At 40.2% G+C, this 19,380-nt stretch overlaps 1 protein-coding gene across 1 annotated transcript in view; it reads left to right on the top strand.

Moving 5' to 3' along the window:
• ST8SIA1 (ST8 alpha-N-acetyl-neuraminide alpha-2,8-sialyltransferase 1) overlaps positions 1–19,380 on the top strand; it is a 150,825-nt gene that overhangs the window by 42,730 nt on the left and 88,715 nt on the right. The window contains exon 2 of the mRNA XM_047868417.1: positions 7,339–7,483. Within this exon, the coding sequence (XP_047724373.1) occupies positions 7,339–7,483 (145 nt within the window). The remainder of the gene's footprint in view (positions 1–7,338; positions 7,484–19,380) is intronic.

Below are 19,380 nucleotides of genomic sequence, written 5' to 3'. Positions count from 1 at the left end.
TGAGCCGAAGTTGGACACTTAACCGACTGAGCCACCCAGGCACCCCTAGCTTCTAGTCTTAATAGAGTGAACATATAACTTATCATCCAAATATGGACATGCTTAGGAATGGAAGGGAGGTAAGCATAAATAATTATATCTGGAAAACAATCAACCTAGGATTGTGTGAGGCAAGCTGAGTATTATGGTTCCTAACTATGAAGGATAATAAAATGAATACTTATTGAAACCATGAAATGTGCTAAGTGCTATATACATTTAAGTATATGACATATATATATATATATATATATATATATATATATACACACACACACACAAATGTATATAATCTCAATTTTTGTTTTTGAGAGAGAGAGGGGAGAGAGTGTGAGCAGGGGAGGAACAGAAGGAGAGGGAGCAAGAACATTTTAAGCTGGCTCCACACCCAGTGCAGAGCCCAATGTGGGGCTCGATCTCACGACCTTGAGATCATGAGCTTGATATACCAAAATGAAGAGTCGGTTGCTTAATCAACTGAGCCACCCAGCTGCCCCTATAATCTCAATTTCAAAACCATCCTCTGATGTGGAACTTGAGCACATATTCAACCAAGAATCTGAGGCTCTGTGACACTAACGCCAAGAGTTAACATATAATAGTCTAAAAGGAATTTTAGGAACCCGACTCAGGACAGTTTACAATAAGGACTATTGATTTAGCTGTCTGGAGAAAATGCATTGGATACATTTTTGGCCAAAAGCCAGATGTTAAAATCAATAATTGGCTGAAATCAGATAGCACTAGAACAGAAGGCACTTTCTGAAGACAAGATTAAATCGGAAACCTTATCAAATATTTTAAAAGTCAAATTTTGAAAGTTCGACACTATCATGAAGGAAAACAGAATTTATCAGCACCATCAACTGGTGTGCTGCTCTTGTGGTTCCTGTGTGGCAGGTCAGCAATCCTAAAGGGACACTTAATTTAATCAGACTAACATTTAGTGCACAGTGTAAGGAACTTGGGATTCACCACTCAGCACATCTCAGAAATATTGGACCTGTTATTATTGAGAAATGTTTACCAGTCTATAGCAATTATTCTGACAAGCTTTTGTTTTTTTGGTCTCCATAGACTAAAACCATAAGGAATTGATTTCAATTTGAATTTTGGCTAGTGAGAACAGAACGTGCATTGAGATTCTCTAGTTTCTCTAACATTTTCTTCTTCTCTCCCTACTTTTTTTATTCATTCAATCAACACTTATTAAGCATCTTTTCAGTGTATTAGCCATCATTTCAGGAGATGGGGATACAACATCATGAAGATGATAGTCTCCCCCACCTCCCCCATGGAGTTTACATTCTGGGACTTGGGGAGACAGACAATCAAAACTTTAAACATATAACATATAAATAGTGTTATGTATTTATATGTAATAGAAGAAAATGGTAAGAGGGATATGAAGAATTCTCTGTCATGACTGGGTCATGATGATTTCTCATGATGTTAGTTTGGACTTTTTCTTTCTCATGGAATTTTATAGGGGCAGATTTGACATTTAATACCTCATAATAAGATACAAAGAGTTCCCAACTAGGATTTTTTTCTTGAATAATTCATTTTTGAAGTGGAATTAACTGAAAATTACATGTAGCTCTTAAAGATTAGTTTAATATTTTGAATGTTAGCACATCAACTATTCTACAAAGATTTGAATTATCATGTAATCTCAACTGTTACTCTGCATTACATTATTATTTAAAATTTCATCAATATTTGTTGGCTGAAAAATGGTATAGTATTTTTCATGAAGTTATCTTCCAAACATACTTTCTCTTAACATATCATTTCACTGACAGTTTGCTCTCCTATGTAGTCAATAATCCTTCATAATTTCAAAGTGCATAAATTAATAACTTTCACAATTAATTTATTATCACAGCATTTTATTCTTACAGTAATAAAGATACATTTAAATTTCACCTGACTGATAGAATTTCAACTTTTAAAGCAAATAAAGAGGGGTGCCTGGGCGGCTCATTTGGTTAAGCATCTGACTTCGGCTCGGTAATGATCTCATGGTTTGTGAGTTTGAGCTCCGCATCAGGCTCTGTGCTGACAACTCAGAGCCTGGAGCCTGCTTCGGATTCTGTGTCTCCCTCTCTCTCTCTCTGACCCTCCCTGCTACATGCTCTGTCTCTCTCTGTCTGTCAAAAAATAAATAAATGTTAAAAAAAATTTTAAAACAAATAAAGAGATTTTCACTCTGGTTACTACTAAATTGCTCATCAGAATTTTATTTACTATATTTTTTTTAATTTTTATTTTTTTAGAGAGAGGGGGAGAGAGCATGACTGGGGGAAGAGCAGAGGGAGAAGGGAAGAGAGAATCTTAGGTAGGCTCCATGCCCATCTTGGACCCTGAAGTGGAGCTTGATCTCATGGTTGTGACATCATGACATGAGCTGAAATCAAGAGTTGGACACTTAACTCACTGAGCCACTCAGGGTCCCCTTGTTTTTATTTTTTTATTTCAGTATAGTTGACATACAACGTTACATTAGTTTTGGGTGTACAACATGGCAATTCAGCAACTCTGTATGTTATGGTATGATCACCACAAGTGTAGCTACTGTCTCTTGTCAATTGTATGCTATTATACCATTGACTATATTCCCTCAGCTGTACCTTTTGCTTATCAGAATTTTAAATTGCATATTTATTTATAAACAATAAACTCTAATGACACTTCTGTGTGTGTTGCTCACATCAATACCCTGTTTAGGTACAATGGTGATGCCACACACACACATTCAGGGATGCCTAAATGGCATTGAATTGGATGCTTGACTACTTGACTATTCAGCCTTTGAATAGCTAGCTGAATATAAAGCTGAAATGTAGCAGCAGATTTTAGCCAAACAGTGAAACAGCAGTAGAACTCTCATCCCTACTTTCTCAAATGCAGTCACTCTTTGGAAGGGGCCTAGTAGGGACAGTCATTGGAATGACAGCTTCCCAGCCTTCTTATCTCTGGTGACTAAAGTGTTAAATGTGGCATCTGAGAGAGTCTCAGCAAGGTTCATTTTGGTACTGGGCATTATTAACTGAGTGGGTGGGTTTTCACCCTTATTCTTCTGTTGAGTTTCCCCAGAACCGCAGTCTTCCTGCTCGATAGACACAATAAGTGAATGTGGTCTTCCTGGTGTAGTTGATATGCATGGCTTTCATGAAGAGGCATGAGAACCTGAGTGAGTTTTTAGCAGGTGGTTCCCGGGCTTCATATTTACCTTCATGATGCAACTTGGAATCATTTGCTATGAACTCAGCTGAAGCTTGAGCTAGAATAATAAAAAGCATTTAAATTTTGGCTGCACTACTCAACTTACACTCAACCAAAACTTAATAATCTGCAAATTTAAACTTGAGCATAAAAATGGATTTACCTTTGCTTTTTTGTCCCTGTGACTTTATTGTCTGTGGCAAAACAGAAGCAAATACTAAGGAGCATCCATGCAAAACATGAGAAAGGGGATGGGAACCAAATTTGCTAAAAATTCTAAAAGCTGGTGTATGTCTTCTTTCCAGGATCACCTGCAGGTTGGATGGAGGTAAAATTCAATATTCAACTGTCAACAATTTCTTAGAGGTAGTGGACTTAATGTTTGTGTTGTATACTCTGATGAAGGAATGCATCTTGCTGTCTCATATCTCTATAGCAGCTCCCTTGCTCAGACAAGTTGCTTCCTTCTTCTTCCTGCCAGCTCCTCCAGGGCAGGAAATTCGTTCTGGAACTCTGAGTGTGACTTCATGCTCTCCTCTTTTTTTATTCAATTTTTTTATGTTTATTTATTTGTTGTTTATTTAGAGAGAGACAGAGAGAGAGAGAGAGAGAGAGAGAGAGAGAGAGAGAGAGAAGGGGCAGAGAGAGAAAAGGAGAGAGAATCCCAAGCAGGCTCCATGCTGTTAGCACAGAGCCTGACACGAGGATTGAACTCACGAACTGCAAGATCATGACCTGCAGTGGAATCAAGAGTCAGATGCTTAACTGACTGAGCCACCCAGGTGCCCCCAGGTCCTCCTCCTTCTGAACAGCCTCAGCCATCTGTGCACATCTGTAGTGGTGCCAGTTACACCCACCTGCCTTCATAAGTAGTGACTTGCTTGTTGGTTGCCACCTCTTGCGCATGTTCTCTGAAGATGGGTCTGATTTTTAATTCAGTTTTATATCCCGAGCACTCAGCACAGTGTTACGTGAGAACTCGGTAAAAGTCATTACTACTGTGGCTACTATTACTATTGCTGGTTGTACTTACTGTTTCTACCACTGTTGTTGCTGCAGCTGCTGTTATAACCAGTGTTAGCTGGTGAGCTAGTGGCACCCTCTCAGGCCTGGAGAGTGCATGCACTTTCACATTTTGATCGCTTTTTGTCCACCCTCCAGAGACAGGCATGGCAAGGGAGGAAGATAGGGAGGCTTTCTGCATGAAGGGAAAAGTCTGAAAGTTCATGATAGGAAAAGCACTCCCATATTGCAAATGGCAATATGAATATTACAAATTTACTATAGCTCTTGGATTTTTAAAAATATTTGTGCACTTGTGACACTTTCATTTTCTGTTGAGTATTTGGTTCTCCCACGGAAGGTATGATTGCTCTGACCATGGTGATGCTGTAGGAGGAGATGTAAATTTGAGCCCATCTAACACACGTTTTATCAACAATGAAGCAAACATTTATTCACCTGATGAACTTGAACAAGTCTTTTGGCCTGAGCTTCAGTTTCATTAGAAATTTAAGATAATGTAATCAACTCTGCCTTGGTGTTTTTGAGGATGAAAAGAGGAAACCAATGTGAAAGGGAAATATAAACTGCCAGGTTCTAGATATAATGAGGTGTTATTATATGGCTGTGGCTGATCTTTCCTCTGAATTTCCAGTAGCACTTTGTACTGAATGGCAAGTTTAGTTGGTTTGGAGGGGAAAGCTATGGTCTGGTTGGACGTACCAGATATGACGTTAAAACAAAACAAAACAAAACAAAACAAAACAGGGAGCAAACCATCCCCACCATTCCACTAGTTATGTGACCCAGGATAGATTCCTGAAAAAAGGGTCTTAAGGCTATTTAGCTCAAGGTCATTCACTGTGAGGATGAAGTGGAAAAATACCTCTAAAGACACTGGGTACATTGAAGGTGGTTGGCTGGTGTTTACAAAGTATTCCTTCAGGGCAGCGAAAAGTAAAGGTGAATCAAAAAGGTTCTGAGCAGACAGCACACAGAGGGAAAAGTCTAACTCGGACTACTGGTGTGACCTGAGCAAGTCCTGTTCTGGCCATAATCCCATTTCCTCAGATATGAATTGAGTGTAATAATAGTAGTTTCCTTAATTATCTCTTAGGGTTATTGTAAAAACTAAAAGTGGCAATATAACACTAGACTCAAAGGTTTAGTTTATTCACCCCACAAAGTTTAGAGCTATGCCTATGATAATTCTCCTTATTTCCAAAAATAATCTTAACCCGTCTAGTTTATGTTGACTGAATATAATGCCTAGGATGCTCTTTTGACAAAATGCTGGCAAGTCACCACGCACTTGACTGCCTCCATTCAGGCCACCTTTTGGGTGGTGAAACATTGATAAAAATTAATTATGATGGAGGAGGAAAGGAAAGAGGCACAGCTGGTGAGACAAATTCTAGCAACTTTGCTAAGATGAAGGCTTTGTTCCTGAGCCCCTCTCCATTGTCTTTTCTATGGAAACCTTGGTGAGGAGGAAGCCAACCAGAGTGCTGGAGAAAGCACCATGTGGTAGGGAGAGCATCATGGCCCTGGCTGAGGAGGCCGGCCACGGACACCGACTCTGTGTATTCATTTCTACAATGAAGTTGGGACTGTGTAATAACAACATGTATTGAAATTGTACTGTGTGTGCCACAGGGACATTCTCAGTGAATTCTCAGAAACAATCTCTGAGGCCGGTTGCGAATCCCAGGATGTTCTCCAGTTACGGACTAAGTACGTGGCAGAGCCGGGATTTGAACCCAAGTACTCCACATTACCTTCCCCTTTCAGCTGTAAGCTTCTATACGGTGGTGGCCAAAGATGTTTGAGCAAGCAGGTCTGTGTGGGAGCACCACTCAGAAGTGGTTTATGTTAGCAGTTTGTTTTACTGGTCCTTCCAAAGGTAGGGCTGGGGAATAAGCTCTTTTACTCCTGAGAGCTCAGGGAGTAAACGGAGTTGGTTTCTGTCAGGTTTTTAAGCAGAGGGAAGTAAATATTGGCTTGTAGAGTGGTAACAGGGCTTCCATCTGAGGGGCCAGCAGAGGAGCAGCCTGTGAACCAGCTCAGAAAAGTGAGGTGACCCAGGAGACCCTGGTGTTGCAGATGCTAAGGGAGTAGGGATCCCTTCCCAAAGGCCACAGTGCTCCACTGTGTCCAGTACTGCTAAGCTGTCAGACCAGACAAGAGCTGAAACGACCAACAAGATTTTCTGGTTAGAACACAGGTGGCTTTGCCAGCATTTGAAACACATCTTTCATCTCATTCTGTTTCTATTTAGAAGGGTTTTTCCTGCAGAGGTTGTTCTTTTATTTTGCCTCCAGTTTTGGGGAGTGTACCCTCTTTGGGGCCACTGTGTGCATCCCCTACTTCATATAGCACACGTAGAGTCCCTTGTTGCTGAACTCAATCCCCCGAATGTCAAGTCACCATAAAGATGCATTTCTCCTCCAGATCCATAGCCCAACAGTCTCCAAAAGACCATCCAGATCTTTTCTGGACCTGGATGTTTTTTTTTTTTTTTAAATTTTTTTTTTTCAACGTTTATTTATTATTTTTTTGGGACAGAGAGAGACAGAGCATGAGCGGGGGAGGGGCAGAGAGAGAGGGAGACACAGAATTGGAAACAGGCTCCAGGCTCCAAGCCATCAGCCCAGAGCCTGACGCGGGGCTCGAACTCACGGACCGCGAGATTGTGACCTGGCTGAAGTCAGACGCTTAACCGACTGCGCCACCCAGGCGCCCCGGGACCTGGATGTTTAAGTCAGTCAACAAATCTGCAATTACAATGATCATTTTTGCCTTCAGACATATTTTAGCTGCATCTGAAAGCTAATGGATTTTCTTTCTTAAACTTTTTTTTTTTTTTTTTTTTTGTATTTTGAAATACTCCAGTCATGCATTTTGATGGCTGGAAGAGTGAAGTAATAGTAATCTAATCACCCTGGAGACACAGATGCTTTTGTGAGCTGGCACCGGGGTAAGGCTGCACATCTCTGTGGGAATGACAAGTGAATGAGTCTGCCGCTCACTGAACCTGCTGTTCTTTTCTCTCTCTGTTTTCTCTCCTAGGAAACAGATGGAAGACTGCTGTGACCCCGCCCATCTCTTTGCTATGACTAAAATGAATTCCCCCATGGGGAAGAGCATGTGGTATGATGGGGAGTTTTTATACTCATTCACCATTGACAATTCAACTTATTCTCTCTTCCCCCAGGTTAGTATAGAGTTTGTTGCCTTTTAATATAGTTTCCTGTGTGTCTTGATATCATAGGGAAAAGATCATTGAGTTTGCCTCACTTATCGGATCTCCTTCTTTTCAGCCCCTTTCTTCTCTTCTTCATTATAAATGTTTTTCTTTATAGCTGTCACATTTTTGGTGAAGAAATCACAAAACATTTTCATGGAAGGGCAGAAGTAGGCTATTACAGAGTAATAGTTTTCCTAGCCCTTCTGATTTGGGTCATATGAGACCGAAGAAAGCAAGCAGAGAAGGAAGCAAAGTCAGGAATTGTGGAATTCTAGTGTTTTGAGGTTGGCTGTGGAATGATCTTGAAGATTTGCAATATTGGAATGTTTTCTTAGGACTGGCATTATTCTCAGGGACTGGGGACCATATGCTCCCCAGCAGAAGGAGTCTGCTTCTTAGAGCTCTTGGATCTTAACCCTGTGGTCAGACACTGATCTGAAGTGGAGGTGGTGGAAATGGAGAGAAGGAATTCAACCACGTTTGAAGTGGTCTAAATGAAGCCTTGTTTATGTAAGGTTTTTCTTCTTTGTTTCCTGAGCATTCCAATCAAATGCTTTACTAAAATGTATCAGTGAAAGGGAAAAATAGAGAAATCTTTATTTCTAGGGAGCCCTAGTTGGAGGAGGGGGGCGGTGGTTCTTAGGTGAAACCACCATTAGGGAGAAATCAAGAAATGAAGCTTGCCCCCCCCCCCAAGTCTTCAATCTATTCTTGGTTTGGCCAGATGATTATGCAGAAAGGGAATTCACCATGAGAATTGGAAAACAGGGCTGAAACTTTCATGTGTCTGTATTAATAGCAAAGAGTCTTCAAAGGAGGGATCCCATAAAGCTGAGGCACAGGCTCTACCAGACCCAAAGACACACTCTCTATGAAATAGCCCATCTCTGCTAGCTCATCTGTAGGTGTTTTAGTCTAACTTAATGGTTTTAGTGTCTAATGATAAGTTTTTTTAAATGTTTTTTTAAAGTAGGAAATAGAAAGTTGAATATATTGCCATCATCCATGTGCTTTCTTTCTCTTCTTTATTTGCCCTTGGGAGTCTTCTTAGTGTCAAAGGAAATGACTAAGAGTTGTAAAATGTGATATTGAATTTCTTCTCCATTTCTAACTACCTAAAGGCCCTGCTAAGTCACCCAACTCTTCTGAGACTCAGCTTTCTCATCTGTACAGTGGGAAGAGCAGTACCTATCCTAACACCTCAGAGTTGGGGTCAGGATCAGTTTAGATAATGCATGTCCATGTACTTGGAAACCACAAAGCACATGTAAACATTAGGTGTTAATGTTGTCCTGGTTCATATCATTGCATCTTCAGACTGCGAAATGAAAGATATAATTGCATTAGTCAGGGTTTAAGGCAGGGAATGGAAATCTTCCTAGTTATTTTTAGCAGAAAGATATTTCTTATTGGAAATTAGGTGCTAAAAAAAGCATCAGAAGAATGGAGAAGTGGGAGTCAAGAGGTGGGTCCTGGAATTACTTAGTTCAAGAATTTACCACCATAACTGTGGTTTAGAGATTAGAAGGTCCCAGCTGCTGCTGCCATTGCCATTAACATGGTCACAACTGTCTGTGACAGAAACAGTAAGATGGGTTCTGATTCATCTTCTCGTTCCAAATATCCCTCAAGTGCATCTAGTGGGTAAGATTAGTTTGCATCTGGAACATTAGTTGCAACAAAGTCCAGGAGAGGCAGTTTTTAAAACAATCAAGCTTCAGCCAGAAGCTAGAAGAAAGATGGAAGAGGGGTGAAGAAGCCAATCCACAGTATCCTTTATGTACAAAACCTGATATCAGCTTGCCATGAATTGAAAAAGATAAGGAAGCAATCTTCTTTAACAGCTCATCAAATAGAAAAATTTTAAAAGAAATCCAAAATAGTCTTTTTATACATGAGGGCTTTCAGTCATCCCAACTGACTTCTAACTTTGTGCTAGCAAATAGATTAGAAGAAAGGAGATGATTAAAGAAATACAAACTAGCCTCCCATCTTATCTGTCAATTGCAGCAGGAAGATACCAGGAAACATTTGCTTTTTAAAGTGTGTGCACATGAATTCTGTGCCTCTTTATGCTGGTTGCAAGACCAAGAAACCATCCCTGAATAATAAGGAAAAATGCTTTTTTTTTTTAGGAAGCAGACGTCATTACATCATTGTGTGTTTTCACAGTCATTACAAAGGGCTAAACTAATTCAACGAGAAGATTTTTTTTAAGTTATTGAGATTCTCAAATTACTAATTTATAGAAATCCTGGAAGATCAGTTTGCATCAATAAAAAGGATGATGTATATCCCTGTGCCCTCACTCCATTATTATTTCTTAGTGAAATTGTTCTACTTTGTTATCAGGAAGCTAAGTTACCAGTTAATTGATAAGCTTCATTCATATTCCAGTGGGAAGAAAGTTGCGTGTGCTGGTTAAGCAGAAATGCAGCTGAGTGGGCTCAGCTCGATTTGTCAGTTGAACGAAGCATTGCTTCTTTCCCTGAATTTCAGCAAAATAATGCCAAATCACTCACTCTCTAACTCAGATGTATAATTTTATATCAATATGCTAATTTTTTAAAAAGTTTATTTATTTTAAGAGAGAGAGAACAAGCAGGGGAGGGGCAGAGAGAGAGAGAGAGAGAGAGAGAGAGAGAAAGAGGAAGAGAGAGAGTCCCAAGCAGGCTCTGTACCATCAGCGCAGAGCCCAATGCTGGGCTCGAACTCACAAACCATGAGATCATGACCTGAGCCAAAATCAAGAGTCAGACCCTTAACTGACTGAGCCACCTCTGCTCCCCTCTGCTAATTTCAATTATATATTATACTTTTCTCCTAAATGCTCATATGTGTTATCCATCATAATTGTTATTATTCCTTCGCCTACCTTTATCCACTGTTTTTTTGCTGTTGCTATGGTTGTTGCCAAGATGCACTACAAGATCTTATGTGTGGTATGCAAAGTTAGCAGGTCCTGAATCAAGGCTGGAGGATCCAGGGAGCGTCTTATTGAGATCCAGTGTGCTTTGAGACGCCATATTGAATCTTCTTGATTACAATTAGTTGTTTCTTTTTTAAAAATTTTATTTATTTATTTATTTATTTATTTATTTATTTATTTATTTATAAAGAGGGAGAGAGAGAGAGCAAGCAGGAGAGGAGCAGAGAGAGGGAGGGACAACCCAAGCAGTGTTCACACTGTCAGTGCAGAGCCCAATGTGGGCTCGATCTCTTGAACTGTGAGATCATGATCTGAGCCAAAATCTGAGTTGGATTCTTAACCAACTGAGACACCCAGGTGCCCCATGCAATTAGTTGTTTCTTATTTGGACCTCCCACAACTTCCTGTAGTTTTATTATCAAATTCATTCAAATCCACCTCATGCTTATCTACATAACTGTATATCTATATATTGCAGTTTTCTAAAAGCCCTTATCTGCTGATTTCAATACCATCTTGTGAGCTTTTGAGTAGCAAGAGTAGTTTTCTAGTTTTGGGCCTAGTGTGGTGCTTCCCACTTGATATAGATACTCATTTCCAGCTCCTCGTGTTTACCTAGGACTCTTTGCCTTTGTCCCACCTGGGGTGATTCACTGTAGTGCCCTTGCTTGAACAATTGGAGACCAAGCAGGACATTTTGATGCAGCTATTTCCAAATGAGTCTATAATTGTATTTTGGTGAAATGTTTGTTGAATATTATTAGGCTGAAATGGCTTAATTTTAACCCTTACATAGGTTTTTCTAGAATATTCTGTGTCTTTGTGTGTGTGTGTGTGTGTGTGTGTGTGTGTGTGCATGTGTGTGTTTGGAGGGGACAGTGTGATGGTAAGTGTTCCCACTTTGAGAATACCCATATCCCTTGGGTCCCCATTTCCTTCCTGCTTTGCCAAACATTTTCTCTTTTAAGCATGCATCGTCCCCTGTGTGTAAATATTGCCTAAATAAATACTATTTTGACCCAAAACGTATTTGTGCCCAGAAAAAAGCATAAATTTCCTTGGAAATGAGCAAAGGAGCAGCAGGAATGTTAGAAACCACAACTGTGCAGTTATAATCTGAAAAATATTTCCTTTTGATATAATAAAAACATGGTCAGCTCACCATTCTCTTATATCGTGCTGAATAGTCATGTGATATAAATCACAAACCAGACTGGCCATTTTTTCTTAGAATATCCACCCAAGGCCATTTGTAAAGAATCACAAAGCATCATTAATACACCACAGACAAACACTCATTTCCAGCTCTTCTGGTTGCCATAAGCTCTCTGACATGTTCCATTCAGCCTGGACCCACATTGCCCTTGGCCCGTGGGAAACTCAGCAGGACATTCTGAAGTAGTTTTGTCCAAATGGCTTTGTATTTGTTAAAATGAAAATACACATTTCCCCCCTCTTCACAGTAATGTGCTTAATAGAATCATCTAAGCTCCTGGATATCCCTGACTCTCACAGTAATATTTTTTCCTCCTAATGAAATTTGGATTATACTGTATAATCTACAGCATTTGGTAACTTGATTTTTCTACTTATCAATATTATTGTGATAATTTTCCAAACACATACCTTTTTGACTGGAAGGAAACTAAGGAGACTAATGTTTGGTGGGCATAGATCTTTGCCAAGTCTGTGTTGGGTTCCTGTTGTCAGGCTTACATTTGGCTCCTTTATAACAGAAATCTGACACAGAGGCTTAATTGAATAGGTGTTCATTTATCTCCAAAAATAAGGAATTAGCAGATGAGTAGTTGAAGCCAAGTGATGGCTGTCCGATGCCATTGAGCTCCCAGGCTCCTATCTTGATGCTTGAACATCCTTAGCTGATAGCCAAAGGACCTTCCAGTTTTGGTCCAGGATCCCAGTAGGAAGAAGGAGGAAAAAGAAGAGGAAATATGGAATACCCTGCTGATGTGTCAGTGGTCAGGATTAAATCATGTGGGCATGTCTAGTTGCAAGAGAGCCTGCTGGGAATTTCAGCATTTCAGCTCTAGGCAAATGCACTACATGTGCTGACCTATCCTGTCTCATGTTATCTCATGCTATCCTAATAGAAGCTCTGTATGGATGTTATTATTATCTGCATTTCATGGGTGAAACAGACTGAAAAGGGTTTATAAACTTACTGAAGTTTCCAGACCTGGTAGGTGGAAAAACCAGGATCTGGAACCTGGCCTATATGATCTCAAACCTTTCATCATTTATTATCTTGCTTGTTTGTTTTTATTTTCTTAAAAAGACATCGGTTCTAGTGAATTAGTTGTTCATTTTTATCACCCAGCCACCTTGAAACCATTTAATGGTTTTTCACTTCTGTTGTATGAACACTCTTAGAGGAAATGGAGAAATTTCTTTTGCGGTTATTTGAGAGAAGAAAATAGAGTGTAGATATGCAGACTGCGAGGTCCTATACGGTACTCTAGCTTCCCTCTGAAACTAGTTTCAAATTTTTTTTTCTCAACGTTTTTATTTATTTTTGGGACAGAGAGAGACAGAGCATGAACGGGGGAGGGGCAGAGAGAGAGGGAGACACAGAATCGGAAACAGGCTCCAGGCTCTGAGCCATCAGCCCAGAGCCTGACGCGGGGCTCGAACTCCCGGACCGCGAGATCGTGACCTGGCTGAAGTCGGATGCTTAACCGACTGCGCCACCCAGGCGCCCCTAAAACTAGTTTCCACTCTAGAACTGTAGTTTCCTTTTGACTTTGAGCTCCCTAGTGCTCTACAAAGAAAGGAGAAATAAGACCAGTTTCATTATTTTTATTTCTATGAAGTGGTTTCCTGGACTCAACTCCAACATGTGTATGTGGAGGCTTCCCACATTACCAAGCAATTCTCAGACACCAGCTGGGTGTCTTCCAATTTGGATCAATTCTGACATGATCTGCCCAGACATAACATCACGTTCCACAGACAAAGGTCTCAGTCCCACAAGACCAGCCTGTCCTTCAGACACCAATTTCCAAGTCCAAATTGTTACCTGTGCTTCTGACTGAATGGCTACAAATCACACTTTCCCACGACCCCCTCCCTGAGTTTGATTAATTTGCCAGAACAGCTCACAGAACTCAGAAAATCAGTTTACTCACTAGATTACCTGTTTACTACAAAGGATATTAAAGGGTACGAATCAACTAACTGCCATATGAAGAGATACATAGGGTGATGTCTCCAACAAAGGAGTTTCTGTTCTTGTGACACTTGGGGCCCTGCCTGGTGGCAGGTGGAGGAGTTCTAGTTCATCAACCAGAAGCTCTCTGCACCCTATCCTTTTGGGGTTTAGTAGAGGCTTCATTACATAGACATGATTGATGAAATGATTGACCATTGGTGACTGATCCAACCTCTAGCCTCTCTCCCTTCCCCAGAAATCTGGGCGTGGGTCTGAAAGTTCCAGTCCTCTATTCATGGTTGGTTCTCTGGCAGCCATCCCTCATCCTTAGGTGCTTTCTAAAAGTCACCTCATTAACATAAACACAGTTGTGGTGGAAAGGGGCTTGTTATGAATAACAAGCAACCCATTCATCTTTATGGCTCTGAAAGGATTTTGGGAACTGAGGGCAAGAGACCAAATATTAGGGTAACAGGTGCTGCCAATGCTCTTACCACTCAGGAGACTCCAAACTTTTTGGGAACTGTGAGTTAGGACCTGTAGATGAAGAAATATGTATGAGAAATATTTTTGGTCATCTGAATGATGAAATATATATATTTCTCATAAATCACAATATTGCATCTGTAATAGAGAAATCCAGGTTCTCAAAGGGAAGCAAGTTATTCCTTGAACAATCCTGCTTTATTACAGGAATCCAGAACTTGATCCCACTACCATTAAATAGTTCAGATCATTTATTCTGTTGCTCCTGGCCGAGTGCCAGCATTACAGAACTGTGTAAGGGAATGGAATTCAAAGATCTGGGTTCTAGACCTGGCTTTTATATGATATTTATGATTCCAGACAAGTCATGTAACTGTTGCCAGCCTCCATTTTGTTCAGTTCAAGACATAAATAATACCTGGTCTTCATACATCAGTGTTATTACGAAAAGGTTAAAATGAGATTATGGCTGTAAAAGTGCTTTGTAATGAGGGCTCTCTACAAACATATGATAATGTTACTGTTACTATCTGCTAGAGCATTTATGGCATGCAAGCATTTCTTTGGCATCTTGGTAATACTGGAAACCAATGGAAGGAAAAAACACAACTAGAAAAGGAGTCGAGTTAATTTTCCAGTCTGGTGAGTAGTTAGAAGAGATAAATCTGTTGCATTGGGGATTTAGAGATATACAAAGTAGTAATGGAGATTGCTACAGACTCTACCTGTTGTACATCTGCATCATTATATTTGGATACTAATTATGATAAGCAGTGTGAGATAAATGATTACTTTTTAGTGAGTTAAGGTTGGATATCTAAACAATGGGTTCATATCCAGTGTTCCTCCAATTTCTCTGTAATTGAGGAGATAAGGAGAGTGAAGAGTCACGGGACTTCCGAGTAGCTCTTACCTTTGTAGGGAAGGAAAGCAAATGATTAGAAGTGAGGTCATGGAGTTGCCCCACGTAGTAGCTTGAAGGTAAACTCTAAGTTTCCTTGTTTTTCAAATGTAGAAGTAATTACAAATTTAGACCTTTATTCAGTGACAATTCACAGGCTGTCTATGGTTGAGAACAAAATGAAAATTAAATGTAAGGAATGGTCTATTGTGCCAGGGTGCAGGCCTTTCTAAAATATTTGCCAGTGTGCACAGTTTAGCACAGTTACTGATTATGGCTCAGTCTTCTAGCTTCCTGGGAACAACTGAAAAGGATGCATGACACCAATTACCACTGAGTCAAATCTCATTCAGTAGGTCTGATGGGAGTGATAACTTTTTTCAGGAGGTGTTAATATTCCCTATAACATTTTCTTCTTAGGTTTGGTGACGTGACAGAGTGTTTTCCTGCAGAAAAAGCTTGTATATCCTTTTTTATTCCAGTTGGTTTCTTCATCTTGGTCCTTCTTATAGGCAAAGGTCCAGTTGTAGAAGGGAATTTCCATCCTATTTTGGTTTAGTTCTGAGCATCTGCATACCAGTAGGCCTCTGTTTCATTTCTACTATTGGTATGTTTATTTGTACTTCTTAATTATATTTAAGTCATCTCTTAAATGCATAAAGATACATTTGATTAATTTATCGAGAGGTATTGTATCAACACTGACCTTCTCTGGCTTAATTAATTTGGTCAGGAAATGACAAGACACCAGTGAGTACAGAGAACATTTTCTTAATGTTTGTATCTGTTCAATTCGCTCTCTCTTTTGCTAATTGGCCTGTAATTTTCACATGGGAGATAGCACAATATTGTCATCATCCCTCATGGCCTGACTAATAATATTCTGTGATCTGCATGGTTCTGGACTTCTGGGTAGACTTGCTAACCAGGATGGGAGAAGAGGCGGGGGTGAGGATAGCAATGGACTTGAAGTTCCCACCTTCTAGGCTGGAGGTTTTGGTAACTGGCAGCTTCTAAGAGGTAATCGCCAGAAGAAGGCAGGACCCACCCTTCTAGAGGCTTTGGAATGGATCACTTAGTCAAGGCAGCCACTCAAGGGAGTAAGCTGGGGATCCCTAGCATTGGGGTCAAAATTAGGGACTATTTTTTGAGAACAGGCTGAAACATGGTTCTGGGACTGCACATGAGCTGGGCCCTGATAATCTGGAAAGGCAACCTGAGGCAGTGTTTTGAAAATAAGACAGAAGCCAAGTTCCCAGAGCCACACCTCAAAGTCTAGGTTTGAAGACCACAAGCATAACTTGATGGAGATTTCCACAGCTGTGTCTGACCACTTTGCCAAACCATTCCCCTAATGGCCAGGATTGACCCGCATTTCCCTGGGCTCAGGCTAAATCTACAGATTTGCTGTTTTCTGATTTTCTGTCTGTTTTCAGACAGAAACATTAAGTTGTCTCCCATGCTTAGCTCTTTGGAGACTGCAGAATGGAGGGAGCAGAAGCTAAGTGAAGGAGAGAATCTGGGCAGATTGTCAATTAAGACATTATGTCCGCAGCTTGTTAGAAAAATAGGTGGGCAGATAAGTGTGGTGGAGACATGTAGTAGGTGAGATGGGGTGTGGCTCACTTCTGCTTTCTGTAAAGGAAACGGTGTGCTTTTGGGGGATAACCAACATTTTATATCTGAAAACTATTACGTCTAGGACTTTTCCCCCTAAATATTTTTTTCTATCTACCCAGCTTTGGGAGTTTTAGCTGTTTGCTAAGAAAAAAAGAAAAGGTGCTGAGAAAAAGCCAATTGCAAATCAAATGTATTTAAAAATCCCTTTTTTTTTAAAGTTTTTATTTATTTATTTTGTGAGAAACAGAGACAGTGTGAGTGGGGCAGAGAGAGAGAGAGAGAGAGAGAGAGAGAGAGAATCCTAGGCCGATGCCACACTGTCAGTGCAGAGCCTGATGTGGGGTTCAAACTCATGAAACCATGAGATCATGACCTGAGCAGAAACCAAGAGTTGGACACTTAGCCCACTGAGCCACCCAGGCGCCCCTAAAAATCTTTTTGTCTGAGGTGTTTTGCTACTACTAAAGCACTGGCTAACAGTTTCTTATAAAATATGCATAATCTAATTATTTTGCTTAAATTTTTCTTCCCCTAGGGTTCAGTCTAATCCGATTTTATATACATTTTGCATCTAATCACCTGTTAAAATGATAGCCTATTCACAAAGTATTGGAATTCTGAAATCATAATTTAAATTTACCAATTGTTTCTTTTTGTTATAGCCCGACTTAAACTTTGAGGGCAACACACAAGGTCAATAGGAGCTGAAATAACTACAGTTGTCAGGTACTTCCAGATACCTGAAATGAGGATTGTTGGAGGGTTTCTTCAAATACAAAGGCCTGTGATATTAAGGGACCCAGGAAAAAATATAGTACTTCTGTATGACCCATTAAATGTAGAACAAATCAGGAATCTACAAAATAAAGTCAGAGTTGAAATTTAATGTAAAATAAGGCTTTGATGCATCAGAAATTTCCTTTCACATTGGACTTACCACCTTCATGAAAATGGAGACCAGCAAAACTATGCTTTCCTAAAATTTTGATAATTCTCTATAAAATAAATTTTCAACCATTCCTTCAGGTATTTATTGAGCAACTACTGCTGGGTGCTAAGGGCTGTGCTAGTTCCTGGGGAAATAATGGTAAAATGGAGTAAAAACAGACTCAATTCCTTCTCCCACTGGGTATTATCTTCAGTGGCCTAGAGCGTCCCTACCTGTCACATGGTCAGAATTCAACTCCAGCCCTCCCCATCCTGCTTTTTTTCTCTATTGTCTGTCCCAGATAATGACACTATAACCCACTCAGTCACTTAAGCTGGACACCTGGGGCTTAAGTTTGAATCTATCCTCTGTACTAAACCACCATTCAGATCCAATTTTATTTTATAAATATTTCTTGAATTTTCTCCTTTTCTTATCTCTCTACCACCATGTTTGGGGTTTATCAACATTGTATGGACTAATTCAAGAACTCTCTAATAGTTTCACTGTTACGAACTTGCCTCACTGCAACATCCTTCACCCTACTGCCAACACTGTGGTTATAAAATGTAAGTCTGTTTACCTCTGTTGTGTCACTCCTCACTGTCCACCATGGATGCAAGAGCACGTGGCCAAACAACATGCTCCCCAAACCTGCCGGAACAGTCTTTACTGGAGAAAACTCATGGAGAAGGTGAAGTAGCAACTAGCAGATACTCTGTTGCCTTTTTATGATCAGAAATGATGAAATTCTAGGTGTTCTAGACTCCAAGAAAGGGAACCTGAAACAGGGTTGGGCTTTTTAGTTGTCCAGTTAAGAATGGATATACTAACCCCTCCATTGGAGTAATTCAAAGACTGGTGTGATATACTAGTATTGAGATATGGTGGAACCTTGGCTTTCACCTGATTTATCAGCTCAGTGTCCATGGGTAATGAATGGAAAGCTGTCTGGAGCCATGACTGGCAGTATGGGAACAAACCTTGCAGATGCAGCTTGACCAGAAGAGGATGTATCAATCAGCTCATGGTTGGATAAGATCTATCCTCTTTCCTGGCATGATAGGAATACTGAGATCCCGGCCTTGCTGTTGGCCAGGATTGTGGGACTTCAGCACCGGGCCACTGCTGGTTTCCATAGAATTTTACTGGAGGCCACTTCCTTCTCTGGACTGTAGCCAATCAGTCTTGGGCAAGTTAACCTTCTTGTTTAGCACATATAGCATGAAGTTCAAACTTTGTAGGATGGCACATAGGACCTTCACGATCTGAACTCTCAGAGAATGTAAGATAATTTAAATTTATTAATTGCCACCACCTTCTTTCTCCTGCTCCTCATTACTTTATACTCTGTAATTACCAAGTGACTTACATTTCCCAGAACAAGTTGTGCTTTTTCAATTCCTTTTCACATTTGCACATGCTGTTTCCCCCGTGCAGAATGCCCTTCCTTTCCTTGTCTATCTGATGAATTCTTATTTATCTTCTAAGATCCAGCTAAAGCATCTTAATGTACATAAAACCTTCCAAGTTCTCTCTCCTAAATCTCTCATGCCTTGCCATGTTGATTAAAAATCTGTTCTTTTTAACCCCCATAATTTGTATATATCTCTGTGACTGTACTACCAAATAACAATTATTTGTTCACATTCTTTCTGCTCAGCCGACTGTGAGCCCCTTGAGGACAGAACCTTGACAGTGCCTGGCACATAGCATAGCAGGTGGTAAACGAAAACGTGCTGAATGAACAATAGAATGGATGGCTAATCTTTCAAAACTTTTTCTACCACACACATCAGTCTATTTCTTTGGGAGAGAGGTGCTCCTGGCC

The sequence above is a fragment of the Prionailurus viverrinus genome, chromosome B4 (assembly GCF_022837055.1).
Source record: "Prionailurus viverrinus isolate Anna chromosome B4, UM_Priviv_1.0, whole genome shotgun sequence".
Classification (NCBI taxonomy): domain Eukaryota; kingdom Metazoa; phylum Chordata; class Mammalia; order Carnivora; family Felidae; genus Prionailurus; species Prionailurus viverrinus.
This window is presented reverse-complemented; position numbering and strand designations above follow the sequence as displayed.